Source organism: Tiliqua scincoides, chromosome 3 (genome assembly GCF_035046505.1).
Source record: "Tiliqua scincoides isolate rTilSci1 chromosome 3, rTilSci1.hap2, whole genome shotgun sequence".
Lineage (NCBI taxonomy): Eukaryota > Metazoa > Chordata > Lepidosauria > Squamata > Scincidae > Tiliqua > Tiliqua scincoides.
In genome coordinates, this window is record NC_089823.1 from 101,196,398 (window position 1) to 101,211,689 (window position 15,292).

General features: G+C 43.2%; 1 protein-coding gene across 2 annotated transcripts in view; it reads left to right on the forward strand.

Annotated features, from left to right (window-relative positions):
• Nucleotides 1-15,292, forward strand: part of NALCN (sodium leak channel, non-selective) — a 227,496-nt gene that overhangs the window by 189,046 nt on the left and 23,158 nt on the right. For both annotated transcript variants that reach the window (XM_066620423.1, XM_066620424.1), the window contains 10 exons: nt 13-86; nt 2,612-2,713; nt 3,436-3,505; nt 4,328-4,419; nt 6,247-6,369; nt 6,958-7,014; nt 7,732-7,852; nt 7,949-8,080; nt 10,786-10,953; nt 12,969-13,073. In XM_066620423.1, coding sequence (XP_066476520.1) covers nt 13-86; nt 2,612-2,713; nt 3,436-3,505; nt 4,328-4,419; nt 6,247-6,369; nt 6,958-7,014; nt 7,732-7,852; nt 7,949-8,080; nt 10,786-10,953; nt 12,969-13,073 — 1,044 coding nt within the window. The remainder of the gene's footprint in view (nt 1-12; nt 87-2,611; nt 2,714-3,435; nt 3,506-4,327; nt 4,420-6,246; nt 6,370-6,957; nt 7,015-7,731; nt 7,853-7,948; nt 8,081-10,785; nt 10,954-12,968; nt 13,074-15,292) is intronic.

Sequence of the window (15,292 nt, forward strand, 5' to 3'; positions counted from 1 at the left end):
TTTGTTTCACAGCTCCGCAAATCTGTTTTCAGCATTAGGGCAAGAAATCTTCTGGAAAAGGAGACAGCGATCAATAAAATTCTGAGGTAGCAGCCCTGATTTCATGCTTCTTTTCTTTTGATTTACAAGTGGGTTTCTGCTGCTGAATAAATGAATCATTTTGTCTCATCTTGCACAATCCAAAATCTCCCTTTTTCTGCATGCAACAACTAAAAGCTTGATTTTGGGCCACCATACTGGATTTAGGGCACAATCCTAAGCAGATCTACTCAGAAGTTAGTCCTGTTTTGTTCAATGGGGCTTACTCTCAGGAAAGTGTGGTTAGCATTGCAGCCTCAGGGCGCAATCCTAACCCCTTATGTCAGTGATTTCCAGCACTGACATAAGGGCAATGAAGCTCTGAGGTCAGGGAACAAACATTCCCTCACTTTGAAGAGGCCTCCGTGAGTGCTACCCAACTGCAGGATGCTGGAAAGCACTGACATAAGGGGTTAGGATTGCGCCCTCAGTTGAAAAAGCTACTAGTGATGGATCATCCCCCCCCATTCCAACTATAAATGGGTCAGTTTGCATCTGATTAGTTTGACGAATGTTTATTTGACATCCAGGACACAAGCCACAATAATACTGTCTAGACTCATTTTTCATCTGATGTTTTAGCTGTGTTTAGGGGAAAATTCGGTCTCATTTATACATTCCATTTTCAGTTGGTGTAACCTACAAAAAGAAGTTTAAGCACCAACATTCAGTCTGAAATAATGCTTTGGAAGGTGCATTATTGCACTGCTGGAATTATAAATTCAGTCTTGGCCATTTGTTAGTATTTCAAAACAGCCGCTCAAAAAAATATTCTCAGAAACAGAATGACCTTTTCTGCTTGTCAGGATATCAAGAGGTAAGGCACAATGTACCTCCAAAAGAATTCAACATGCTAACATGCACCCAAATAGCTTCATTGTTTCAAATATCTTTAGTTCTTGCTCAGGAAGTCCAGTGCATTGTTAAATGAAGTACATTATGCTCTGTCACATCATTCCGTACACATACATTTAAAATCACATTCTGCTTATAAAAGGATATCGGAAGAAAGTACTCAAGAAAACTGATGGCTGACTGTAAATAGTGTCCAAATTTAGTTCTTTGGAAACTAAGGGCGCAATACTAATCAGCTTTCCAGCATCGAGGTAAAGGCAATGCAACATCAAGGTAAGGGAACAAACATTGCCTTACCTTGCGGAAGCTTTCGTGACTGCCCCCCAACTGCAGGATGCAGCACATAGCCCCCTGGCACAGCTATGCCAGTGCTGGAAAGTTGGTTAGGATTGTGCCCTAAATATTGTAGCAAAAGCTACCTTTTGGACTATTCTATTTATTCATACAAAAATTAAAATTGAAAAAAGCAGGAAAAGTGGCTTGCTTTACACAAATGCATACACACACTTTCATGTGTAAGAGGAGATTGACGCTGGAGTCCTCTTTCCTCCCGTCCCCTCCAGCCAAAGCTCAAACTAGGAGACTGCTGTATTAGCCAGCCTCCCAGGATCAGGTGAAGACATTGGACTGCTTGAGACCCAATGGCACAGTTGCCAGTGCTGCTGGTCCCACTCATGCTTTACTTGGCTCCTTCCTCCTTGCAGGCTCTGGAATCAAAGCAGGAAATGCAAATCACACTGAGATCATTTCCAGCATCTTCAATATTTCCTGCTTTCTCTAAAGAACCCACACAAAAAGAACAAACAGGTGCTCCTTCCTCCACCTTGCTCTTTAAACAATGGAAAATTTGAAATGTACTGGGAGCAAGTCCAGCCTTCTTCACATTTCCTGCTTTGATTCCAGAGCCTGCAAGGAGGAAGGAGCCAGGCAAGTGGGCAGGATTTTTGAAATCCAGTCCTTGGAGCACAGCAATCTGCCCTCTGCACCTTCTCACATTGTTCCTTCCTCCACCAAGCTCTTTTTAAGAGTCTGATTGCAGAAAGAGCAAGGTGTGGGAGCCAGGTCACTCTAGTTTGAAGATTTGATCACAGTAACCTTCCTTCAAATGGGTTGTTTATACAAAGCAGGAAATATGAAATGTGATGCAATCACAACTAAAAGGGCTTGGCTCCATCTGCAGTGGCAGAGTGGAGGAGAGGTGGCAGACATCTGTTCACTCCAACCCCAATATGATCCCTGATGTGAACAGACTTGTTCATGGATGGGCTGGCCCTGCAGCCACCGATCCGCTTTTCTCCAGGGATCTTGCCCATGGTAACTGTTTCAAGAAGCAGTAACTGACAAACTTGAGACTGATCAGAAGGATGGATGACTGACTATACACTGGCCTTTTTTTCTGAATAATGACCTGGGCATACACGACTGAGAAAGAAGGAATGGAAGAGGGATCAGCTCAGTCCTACATTAAAAAACGTAATGCGTAAGTTTCTTGGTTGCCACAAAATTTTCTTAACTTGCATACAGAGGTTACTAGTTTCAGTCCCTGACATCTCCATTTAGGACTGGAAGAAACCCTTGTATGAAACCCTGAAGAGCCATTGCCAGTCAGCATAGACAATATTGAGACCAATTGCCTACATGTAAGAGAGCATTCTCTGTAATGGTATACTTTTCATAGGGCCTGCACTCGTCAGCGCATGTTGAGTGGATCCTTTGAAGGGCAGCCTGCTAAAGAAAGGTCAATTCTTAGTGTCCAACATCATATACGTCAAGAACGCAGGTAAATCCAGTTACAATTTTAGTAAATTAAGCAAAGTTTGCAGTGTGGTTCTTCTATCAAAACATTTGCAAATTGGGACTGATTTGCTTGAACAACATATCTATACATTTTATGGTAATAATAATTATTTTCACTGTAATGTGAAAAGGGGGGAGGGGAAGATCTTTTCTTTCAAATGTACTATAATTTGTTTCCATGATGTCAAAGCCTTTTGGGGGTGGGGCAAGTATCACTTTTCCAAGTGCCCACTTTCACAAGGTACTTCACACTTCTTTTGCAAGTGCCACCACTGCCATCAGCAATGGATGCTGTGCCCAAGAGTGTCCCATAGCTGGGCATCTGCACCTTCCTCCCAAGATTGTGCCTCTTTTGAAGGACTAGGCAGCTGCACAACCACATCTTCCCCACTGGTGCACCACTGCCTTGGCCATCTTCACTTCTAGCAGGACCAGGCTAGGCACAGCAGTGTCACATGGTTTCCATGGTAGCAGGACTAAGTACCACCTACCATACAGTGAAGTATCACTGGTTGTATCAGAACCACTAGTTAAAAATTAGATTGGGCCAGAGAATTGGATTAGATTGGGCTGGAAAATTTATAAGCTTTAAGTGTAATCCAAGATGAACCGATCAGAAGGTACTCTGTATTGGTGCACTGTAATGGTAATCAGATAAGGCTCTATGTATATATCACCCCTATGAATGTGATTTTTTTTTTCCAGATCACTAAGACATGGCTCGAACAGTCAACGAATCAGCAGAGGAAAATCCCTTGAAACATTAACACAGGATGTAAGTCTTAACAGTTATTATGAGTTGAATAAAGGAATTTTTGAGATGTCATTTGTATGGAGAAGTGTCATAACAAAAAAGATATGCTACATTAACATTATAATTATAAGACGGATCCATAGGTGAATGAGCAGATATCTGTGGCAGCCCTTGTGCCTCCAAAAAGCCTCCCTAGAGGTTCAGAGAACATTTCCCAAAGAGGGTGGGATAGGCTATGGGAGACAATGAGGGAGGGGAATTGCTAAAGATCATTTGAAATCCATTCCTCCTGCAGCCTCCCATGCTTCATCCCAGACTTTCCAGAAGACTTTCCTCAAGAGCATTTGGGTGAGCTACTATGGGGAAAGGACTGGAAACATAGTGCTACTTACCTCTCCTGAGCTTTCCGGTCACCCCACCCCACCATAGGATGCAGCTGTGCTCCATTGGCACAGCTGCATTGCATAGCCTGGTGGGGGATAGGATTGGGGCCTAAATTATGTTAATGGGTTAACAATCTAGCCAGTGTTAAACCTTTAATCTCATATGTTTAACATATGCTTAACTCCTTTGTTATGATCAGTGGGTGGAGAGGTGTATAATTTTGGCTGGATCATGTGTCACTTATACATATTAAGGGTGGAGTAGCCAAGTGGTACTAATTATGATTACTCATCAAATTGTGAATTTTCTCAAAAACTGAATAAAAACCTTTCTTCATAGTATTGATTTCATGAAGGAAAAAGAAAACGTTAAAAGGCTATTTGCAATTACATTCTTGCTTTGCTCATAGAGCAACAAAATAGAGCCCTGATTTTTTAAAAATGCTTGTTCTGCTTCCAGCATTCTAACACCGTCAGGTACAGAAATGCACAAAGAGAAGACAGTGAGATAAAAATGATTCAAGAAAAGAAAGAACAAGCAGAAATGAAAAGGTACTGAGAGTTTAAATCTCTGCAGCTTTCTTATATTGTATAGGACAGTATGGTGTGAAGGACCACTTCAGATGATACATTTTTTGTAGCTGGAAATAGATTTTCAAACACAAAAAAAATGTGTGGAGCATTGGAACAAAGAGAGCTCACACGTGCCTGGAGGGTGAATTACAGAAAGGGTCCCCAGCATGTCCATAACTAACAGCATACATGTGCATTTGTTACTCAAGGATACTTTCCTGAGTCCAAAACACATAATTTGGTGGCCCTAAATATTTTTTGGTGTGTGTTGTGCCCTTCTTTTGAGAAGGAGTGTTTTATCCTCACAGTAATCTACTGCTTTGTCACTAGGAGGGTACAGTTGGGGAGAGAAGTGGCAGTTTCAGTAGTTTGCATAGGTTTTGTTTTGTTTTTTGTTCCAAGCCAGTATAATTCACATACTACCTATACAGGCAAGTGAAACTCCAGCCTTTAACCACCTAAAAGAGCTTCTTATATCCTTACTGAGTGTGCAATAGGAGATTAGATGGAAGTTGGGGGAAACCACTGGACAAAGGGACCTCAGGAACTGCTGAGGCCTTCGGAGTTCTCTGGAAGCAAAGAAAGCTCACCCTGGCCTGTTCAGACAATACTTGACCAGCTAAGTCCAATTGCGTGGAAGAGGAGCAATGATCATGCACATCTCTCCCATCTCACCTGGCACAATCGCAACATTGCCTAATTGCATGGGTGCTGGCTCATTAACAACCTCTCCATGTGCTATTTTAAAACTAGTTTAAAGTAGTATTAGAACTGCATGTAGGAGTGGTTTAGACCAGGGGTGTCCAAAGTTTTTGGCAGGAGGGCCACATCATCTCTCTGACACTGCATCAAGGGCTGGGGAACGAAAGAATTAATTTACATTAAAATTTGAATAAATGTACATAAGTTTACATAAATGAATATATTAAAGATGAACTTATATGAATGAATGCAGGTCTTGCAATAGCTCAAGGCCTATAAAAGGCCTTGCACAAGGCAAGGCTGGCCTTTCCTTTGCTGCCACTACTACATCACAGACATGAAACAGTAAGCAGTGGAGGAAGCCCTCATCCCATAGCTCACGCAAAGAGGTCAAACAGTTGCCTTCACGCTGAGAGCAGTTGTGTCGGGCCAGTGTGGGCTGCAACAAATCTCTGGAGGGCCAGAGGCTCATTGGAGTCTGGTGGCTCCCTGAGGGCCGCATTGAGAGGCCTCGAGGGCCACATGTGGCCCCAGGGCTGGGGTTTGGGCACCCCTGGTTAAGACAAACCACCCCCCTCCGCCCCGCTCTCCATTGTGATGCGGGTAGAGATATACACATTCATGTTCTTCCACCATGTTATTGGACTGGGCCTGTTTGAAGTATCGTCAAAATTGGCCCCCTGAAGTTTTCCCCCAACTGTAGAAAACACAATCTGGTTCTTACAGCTGGCTTTGTTTTCTGCTCTCTACAGATCCCCATAGCTAAAAATGTTTCTTTTCATTCCTCATTGTACTTTCCCCCTGAGCCCTGGTCATCTAGTTCATGTAAACCCTCAAGAGGAATTCCCCGAATAGGGATATAGAGTTTCCACATCACGGGCAGGTAGGACTGAGAAATACGGACTTCCCAAAATTCATCCAGTAATCATCACAGCTGTGCAGGAGTCTAAACTTTTGTTTCTTAGCTACAGCACTCCTTCCATGGCACCACAATGGTTATATTACTGGAGTCTAAGAAAAAGAAATTGAAGAGAGATGTATTTGAGACTGACATCTTAGTCTATGGTTGAATGTCTTATATATCCTTATATTGTTCTGAAAAAGGAAAGTCCAGGAAGAGGAGTTGCGAGAAAATCATCCATATTTTGACAAGCCACTTTTCATTGTTGGTCGTGAACACAGATTCAGAAATTTCTGCCGAGTAGTTGTACGAGCTCGTTTTAATGCGTAAGTACATGAGTCCTTAGTCTCAGCTCTGTTATTTTTTCCCCAGCATCATATGCAGCCTCAAGGATTAGAGCTGATCTAGACATTATATCATCTACACCCCATTCAGTTCCTCATGGTGACAGCTTTCCCCCGTTACGTAACACCTACAAACTCTCACCATGCAACATGACATCATCACACTGCAAATTCCCTTACTTCCATTCACATCAATCATGGTAGCTATTTACTGCAAAGAAACTGATGGCACTATGTCTCATGATGAGTTCAAAACTGTGATTTGCTAGTATTTACAATACAGTGAAAATTTACCAAAAAGAAACGTTTGGATGGAGGTGTGGATGAAGGTATAGATGTGTTAACATCCAGACCTCATGCTAGACATTTTTAAAATCCTTGCAGTTATTTAATTGGTAAAAGTGTTGCATTGTGGTATGGAATAAGTAGTTTGTGATTGAGATAATAGAATAGAAATCTTGTTTGGAATGGAAACCTGAGAATGATCAGGAACTCTGTTATATAATTAACATGTTTGATATTATATGCCATAACACAGCCTAAACTGAAGAAGTTTTTCTTCTGTTACAGCTCAAAAACAGACCCCGTCACTGGAGCAGTGAAAAATAACAAATACCACCAACTTTAGTAAGCACAGCCAAAAATGGCACATTTCTTTTTTATATACTTTTATACTCTTTCTTATACGTTTTCTACTCTCTCTCTCTTCCCAGGCCAGCTGTCCTGCCCCATATCCAACTTGGGGTGAGGGCTAATTGTGGCTCAGCCCGTGGCAAGGAGAATGCATTCCCCTCACGCTGGGTAATGCTTCAGCAGCTCCAATGGGGCTACTAGAATCTGTGTCACCTTAGGAGATAGTGCAGATCCGAGCAGCCTGGAGCTGCTCTGGGTTGCCTGGGACTGGGGTTAGGCCCCACCCCCCGCTCAGCCCATCCTCCTCCCACCCTGGAAAGCCCCTTCTCGCCCTCCCCCCAGGGCCCCGCACTGGCCCAACATGGCCAGCATGAACTTACCCCTTTCAGTCAGCAGGGTCTGGAATGGGCCTCTGTGGGCCGGCACACATCTGTGCACCAGCCCAGCTGACTCCAGAGGAGGCGCAAATGTGCCAGCGCAATCTCAGGATTGCGCTTTTAAATATTCATGTGCATTAAAAAACTGTTATTCCTCTAAAAGTTATTATTTGCCGATGGGTTCATAGTATAATTTTATTATGAATTCTAAAATGTTAAAATTGTAGTGTGTTTTCTATGGTTACTCTTTTGGTCCACACTACATGTTCTGTAAATATTTCTCATTACTACTGAAGCCTCTCTGTCATTAGGTTTGCTTCATTTTATTTTGCAGTGATTTGCTGGGATTGGTTACTTACCTGGACTGGGTAATGATCATTGTTACTATATGTTCCTGCATTTCAATGATGTTTGAATCTCCCTTTCGAAGAGTGATGCATACACCAACACTTCAGGTAGCTCTATGGAAGTAACTCCAATTTGTTGTACAAAATAATTGTTTTTTAGACATTTGGTATTATATAGTCATTGACCTTCCCTTTGCTTTTCAGATTGCTGAATATGTTTTTGTAATATTCATGAGCATTGAACTTAATCTGAAGATTATGGCTGATGGTTTGTTTTTTACTCCGACGGCAGTCATAAGAGACTTTGGAGGTGTCATGGATATATTTATATATCTTGTAAGTTGTTTTTCTTTATGAATTATTCTCATTCATACATATTTTCTGTCCTAGTTATGACTAACTTTAAAAAAAGGTTTGAGGCTTAATTTGAACTAAGAAATATTAGTCATCCACAACATCCACAACAGGTAATAAAAATAATTTGTATCTGTCCTTGCTATACCTTCCATCTAAACTTTAAATTACTGTATATCCATTGTACATAGGCATCCATTAGGAATAAGCAGCACAGTAACAGACACCTCTGTTAACCATGGGGAAGTGTCTCGAGGACACCACACACAACATAGCATAAGGATGCCACACAAGCTCCATCCACTGCAAGATGTCCTGCGTCTTGCCTGAGTAGTTCATGTCTGCAGCGGGCATTTAAATAGACATATTTTATTTAGTATTGAGTTATCCAGCAACAGCATTATATCAGTTGTGAATGTTAATATTATCTAAAGAGACATTTAAAATTCATAACAATAACGTATCTGAGCAAGACTTCTAAGTGAAAATATTATCAGCTTGATTAAATCGTGTGGAAATTAGACTGCGTCATAGATGTAATGACTCTGATTTGTCACAATCAATTTGTATTCAAGCCCTGTGTGTCTGCAGTCTGAAAATGAGGTCATTTTTCAGAAATCCTTTTTCTCCTATTATTTCTTTGAACAAAAATACTGCACAGAAAGTGCGTTTTCTAAATAATTCCAACTTCTTGAAAAGATGGCAACAATTCAATATAATGTCCATTGTCCCATATTGATTTGTGCACTGCTATTTGGAAGAGGAGAAAGTTACAGTAACATATGCCAATTCTTTTTATTGAATTTTTTTTTTTTTAAAAAATTAAAATCCCTTGCATCAGTTGGCCGCAGTGATATGAGAAGTGCAATGGGGTTCCAATTCAGAGTGGATAGGAAGTATGTTAGCAGCTATGGAAGCTAAAATGACCACTTCCTTGAGACTTCCTTCTGTCTACTCTTGTGACTGTGTTGTTGTGGTATTGTTCTGTGTAATGGGGGGAAAGCCTGAGGTCGTCTCTTTTTGCCTTCCCTTTCCCACTTAAGGAAATCCTATCCAGTTTTCCAGCCCTGGTGTAGTGGTGTCAATGGGGTGAGTGCTGCATCTTGTGGTGGGAAGGTAGTTATGGAGGTCTCCACAAGGGGACATTTGTTCCCTTGCTCGGGGCTGCATTGCAGCTGCACGGGTGCTGTTAAATTGGATAGGATTGGGCCCTAAACTTCTTGTTGATTGCATAGCAACCAAATGGTAGCTTCGCCTTGAGAAGGGCACATCAGCTTATTCTAGGAGTGGAATTCAGCCCTCATCTCTTGTTTCCCATGGCTTGCTGTATCTTGTCCCTGGTAGGAAGCAGCCAAGACTTGAGCACAAGCTGGGAGTTTCTTTACCCTCCACTGTTTTTGTCTCCTTTACTGTTTCTTTCTTCTTTCCATTCTTTCTCTTAGCTTCTCCCATTCTCTCTTCTTTTTTTACCCTAGGGTTTTATAGGGACAAATTTATTCACTACTGTGAGTTTGTTTCCGCACTGTCCAATGAACACTCGAGACAACAGATATGGGAGAAAGGGCAACTTTATTTCATGTTACCAAGAGAAGCAGAGGCTGAGACCTGCAGCATCCGAGGCAGCGAAAGCCCCTGTGGTGTGGGGAGGGACCTCTGGGCGGTACCAGAAACCTCTGCCCCCAGGTGGGCATGCTCCCGACTCCGAGTCGCGCCCCCCTGCTGGGACGGCGCGTCTCATCCATGTCTATCCCTTAAGGGGAAGGCAGCCAGACCGCAGACTGCGCCACCTCGAGCCGCTGAGCCTCTGAGGTGTGCCCCGCGGTCCCGGCCAGGACCCCATCCACTTCCTTGTGCCGCCAAGCCCCTGAGGACTGAAATAGGGTTCTGCCCTGCCTATGCCGCCTGAAGGTGCATGCCAAAGTCCCATTCATGCCTCCTAACCTGCACCACCTGCCCTCTTAAAGTGACCAATGGCAGCTTGCAAACGGGGGGGGGGGTGTAATCCCTAGGCCCATAACAGTCTGGGGTAGGCGAAAAAACTGCCTGCCCCTCGGCCAATCTTGGCAGGCAGCAAAAAATTCCTACCCGGCCCCAAACGGCGACCAGTTAAACTCAGACTGCCTCTAGGGCGGGCGGGCGGGTATTCCCACGGTGCCCACGTGCACAAGGAGGAAGAGGGCTGGGTCTCGTCCCCTTTTAAAAGGTCCGCCGTGGCTGCTAGACCCAGCCCCCTTCACCTCCCCCTTGGGGAGGGGCTGGACTCTCAGAGTGTCCTGGCCAGGGCCAAACAAACTCCGACCACCTCTTTAATGGGTTGATCGGGAGTGTAAGATTACAACTACATTACAGTAATGCAGCAGTGGCATAGCAGAACTATATGATCGACCTGCCCATGATGTATGCAGGACACAAAGTCGTTAGACACTACCCTGGAGCCCAAGGCAATGATATCATCAAGCCATGTGATGTCACTTCCTGGGAGCCTCCACAGGAGAAGGAATGGGGTGTGCAAAGCTGCCAGCACCTCCTCCTTAACTAGAGCCTAGGGCAGTCATGCACCCTCACTTGGCGTAGGTGCCCTTCAAGTTCTGCCACAGTTAGGGCTTTGTTAGGATGATAATATGTTCTGATGTGTTGTGTAAAATAGCACACTATATTACGGATTATTCTTTCACCTCTTTTAAAAGGTAAGCTTGATATTTCTCTGCTGGATGCCTCAGAACGTTCCAGCCAAATCAGGAGCTCAGCTCTTAATGGTGCTACGCTGTCTCCGGCCTCTCAGAATCTTCAAACTGGTGCCTCAGATGAGAAAGGTTGTCCGAGAACTATTCAGTGGCTTCAAGGAAATCTTTCTGGTAAATACCACTCGTTTTATTTCTTTTCCAAAAGAAAGTTTAAAAGTAAAACCATAAAAACATCTCTCATTCCAAGATATGGTCTTCTGTTCGAAAGCATCATAGTTAATGCATTTGTCTGCATTCTAACAATTAGAGGTTCAATCCCTGTTTGTTCCTTTGTACCTGATAACTGTCCAAACTCATCTAATTATCAGTTCATAGCAGTCATAGAATATGAGAAGTCAAAACTATATGAACATGGTGCTGTTCACACCACTTAGGACCTTCTAGCACAACTGAGTGCATTTGTAGTTCAAGTGAGCCTGTGAGAAATGAGCCCACCCCATCTGTTGTAAAGATTTCATTGTTCAATTTTATGTAAGCCACTCAGGAAGCCTGGTTGGCTGAAGAGCTGCATACAAATACTTAAACAGTTCTAGATCTATGTAACAACGTTTACAGCTACTACTATTCTCAGTCCCCAGCCTTCAAACCTTCAACTTTTTCGAGCACCTCTTTCACTTTTTTTCCTCTTACTATCCAATAAAAGGCCCAAACCTATCCAATTTTCCAGCACTGATGTAGCCGCAATACAGCCCTGAGATAAGGGAACAAATATTTCCTTACCTTGAAGAGGCTTCCATGACTGCCCTTTGAAGGATGCAGGACATGCCCCATTGGCACGGTTGCATCAGCACTGGAAAATTTAATAGAATTGGGCTCATAAACTCATATGTTCACACATCTTTTCTTGAGGCTGCTACTCTGTTGTGAGGATATCACAGTATTCAGTATTCTGCAGTTATTCACTATTCTGCAATAATTTGTTCCTGGAGAAGTACCTCTGCTACAAAGTGCATTAATTGCTATAGAGTTTGTAGTTGGGGAAGTGTTATGAACTGTCTATGTCCTGTATTCCTTGCTCCTCCATAGATTCAGAGAAGGAGTGGGGAGGATAGATCACATTTTAAATGGATCATACCACCCTATCATGCCTTAGTGCAGTGGTTCCCAAACTGGTGGGTCATGACCCACCAGGGGAACAAGAAGCAGGGCATTCCCCTTAAGGGGGGTGGCCCTGCTCCAATGGCAGTGACAGTGCTGCAGAGATTGCAATGCTGCCACTGCCAAAGGTCTTTTTTTACTTACCTGGGGAACAGCGCTGGCCTCCTGCAGAGTCCTGAAGGCTCACAGCCACCTCTGATCTCCAGCACAGCTTATTTGCAAAGCCCTTATCTCCAATCTAAAGCTACTTCTGGTTTCCAGGGAAAACAAGTTTAACATGCAAGTTATTGAGGTGCATGATTGTATGCGTGATTGTGGAGAAGTCTACATGTGTGCATTTAATATTGCATATGTGGTCTGTGTACATGAGTAGAGTAAGCATTTAAGTGTGGTGAGGGACATGTGTTCATGGAGGAGAAAAGGGAGTGTAAAAATGTGTGGGTATGATTGGAAATGAAGAACAAGAGCAAGCATTTAGCTGTGAAGTCTGCTCAGCACTGCAAGCAAAACTTCTCTCTCTGTAACCTCTTCAGAAGAAGCCAAACAGCCAAAGGGTGCAGTCCTAACCCCTTATGTCAGTGCTTTCCAGCACTGACAAAAGGGCAATGCAGCTCTGGCGTAAGGGAACAAACATTCCCTTACTTTGAGGAGGCCTCTGTGAGTGACACCCAACTGCAGGATGCAGCACATGTTCCATTGGCACTGATATGCCAGTGCTGGAAAGCACTGACATAAGGGGTTAGGATTGCGCCCAAAGTCTCTTACAAAGTGCAGCTTATTATAAAATAACTATTTCTACTGCTGTCCATATGAGGGCAGACAGCTGCTTATCTTTGCACATTCCTATGCCACATTCCAGAGAGCATCTCTTGGATATTGATGAATAGAAGAGCAGACTCAGACCAGGATCAACCAATACAAACCTTGTGTCACTTGACAAAACTGGTGTCTTATGAGAAACCTCCATAGAGGTCATTGAGCATAAGGTTGTTTGAAGGACATTTGTCTGCTTTTATTTGCTCTTATAGGTCTCAATTCTCTTGCTGACATTAATGCTTGTTTTTGCAAGCTTTGGAGTTCAGCTTTTTGCTGGGAAACTAGCTAAGTGCAATGATCCACACATTATTTCAAGGGTAAGAACATGTTTTGTATTCTTCAAAATGTTTGTATGCTGGAGCAGAAAAATAGGCTACATCCAACACATTTGGGGATTGATGAAGAAAGACTATTGTGCATAGAAGAACAACATATATAAACTTATGGAGGTGTCTTTATATTGCGTGCTCAATCCTACCCTCCTCCCTCCCCCGCTAGTTCAGCTGTGCAAAAACATTGGGCTCCTATCCAGGCGGAGGGGCAGATTGGGAGGCTTTGGAGGGGAAAGGGGAATTATTTCCCCTTACCATTCTGTAAGCCTCCTGCTCCAGAGTGGGTCTCCTTAGACTTGCTACAGCTCTGTAACTGGCGCAAGTCCAAGAAGAAGAAAGGGAAAGGGAGTCTGTGAAAAGAAGGGACACAATCTGGAGCATGCCATCGCTGCAGCTGGAGAAGGTGCAGAAGAAAGGGATCAAAATGATGATTGGGCTGGGGGTAAGCCTCTCTTATGAGGAAAGGCTACAGCATTTGGGGTCTTCCATTTAGAACAGGGGTCTCTAAACTATGGCCCGGGGCCCACATCCAGCCCGCCACAGGATTTTATCCGACCCACAGCAACTTGGTTTTTTTGTCAGACCATTTGCTAATGTTTGGCTTTTTTACTTCTTTATATATCATTTCTCAGTTTAAACACAGCATTCTTTGCAATGGTCACATTTCTCTTTTGTCCTGAATCATATCATGCTGATTCCACAAAAATCCAAATAAATCTTATACATTTATTTAAATTTCATTCATTCATTTATAAGACTGATTTGTTGGGGCTCACAAAAATGTGTAAAAATATATGATGTGGCCCTCCTACTGAAAAGTTTGGAGACCACTGGTCTTGAAAAAAGGCGCCTGATGGGGGACATGATTGAGACATACAAAACTATGCAGGAGATGGATAGAGTGGATAGAGGGATGCTCTTTTCCTTGTCACACAATATGAGAACCAGGGGACATCCACTAAAATTGAGCTTCAGGAGAGTTAGAACAGACAAAAGAAAACAGAGATGTGCCCCAGTATCTGCGAGGGTTCTGTTCCAGAACCCCTCACAGTTAAGTGAAACTGTGGATACCAGGGAACGCCCCCTTACTCCTCTCCCCATGTCTCCAGAGGGTCTTCTGAGCCCAGCTACCCATGGCCTTTGCCAGTCTCAGAATGATGATTACAGTGAAAAGAAAAAAATGCAAGTTCCATTTTTTTCAAAAAAATCAGAAGTGACCATCTTTGCCTTATAAGGCATTAAGCGGCCTGGAAAAACCTTCAGGGGTCCTGCGCAGGGGGTCCTCATAGACCCGATCCATGGATAACTCAAACCATGATAAGGGATCCGCGGATATGGGGTCCCCTCTATTTTCTTTGCTCAGCATTTAATTAATCTGTGGAACCCCTTGCTGCAGGATGAGGTGATGGCACCTGACCTAGATGCTTTTGAAAGGGGATTGGACAGATTTATGGAGGAAAGTCTAGTGCAGGTTAGAAGTCATGATGACTGTGTGCAAACTCTGGGTTTTAGAAGTAGGCTACCTCAGAATGCCAGATAGAAGGGAGCGGCCACAGAATGCAGGTATCATGCTGTCTTGTGTGCTCACTGGGGCATCTGGTGGGCCACTGTGAGATACAGGAAGCTGGGCTAGATGGGTCTTTGGTCTGATCCAGCTGGTCTCTTCTTATTTTCTTATGTTCAAACTATTCTTATGTGCAGCCATCAGTAACTTGGATGTCACAATTCAAGGACCTAGTGTACCTGGTTACTACTAATATTTCACTAATAAAAGAGATGACTGAAAATCTTATGAGACCTGCATCATGATGTTGTGCCAATAAAAGACAATCTTACATTGTAACCTCTAATTGGAGCTGTATCTGATTGGAGTTCTATAAGTTCGTTTAGAGATATCCTCATTCATAGCAATGGTTTGTGCAGTATGCACTTGTATGTCTGCTGAATAGACAACTGGTGTCATCAACTTTGTCACCTAAACTGTTGACAAGTGCAGACAGAAAGGGTGTGGAAAGGGGTTGAACAGTAGCTCAGTGGTAAAAAAAAAAACAGGCTTTACATGCAGAAGCTCTTAGGTTCAATCCCTGAAATCTTCAAATAAAGCTGAGAAAGACTCCTTTCTGAGACCCTGGAAAGCCTCTCTCAAGCAGTGTAGACAATACTGAGCTAGGTGGAACAATGGTCCAACTCCATATAAGGCAACC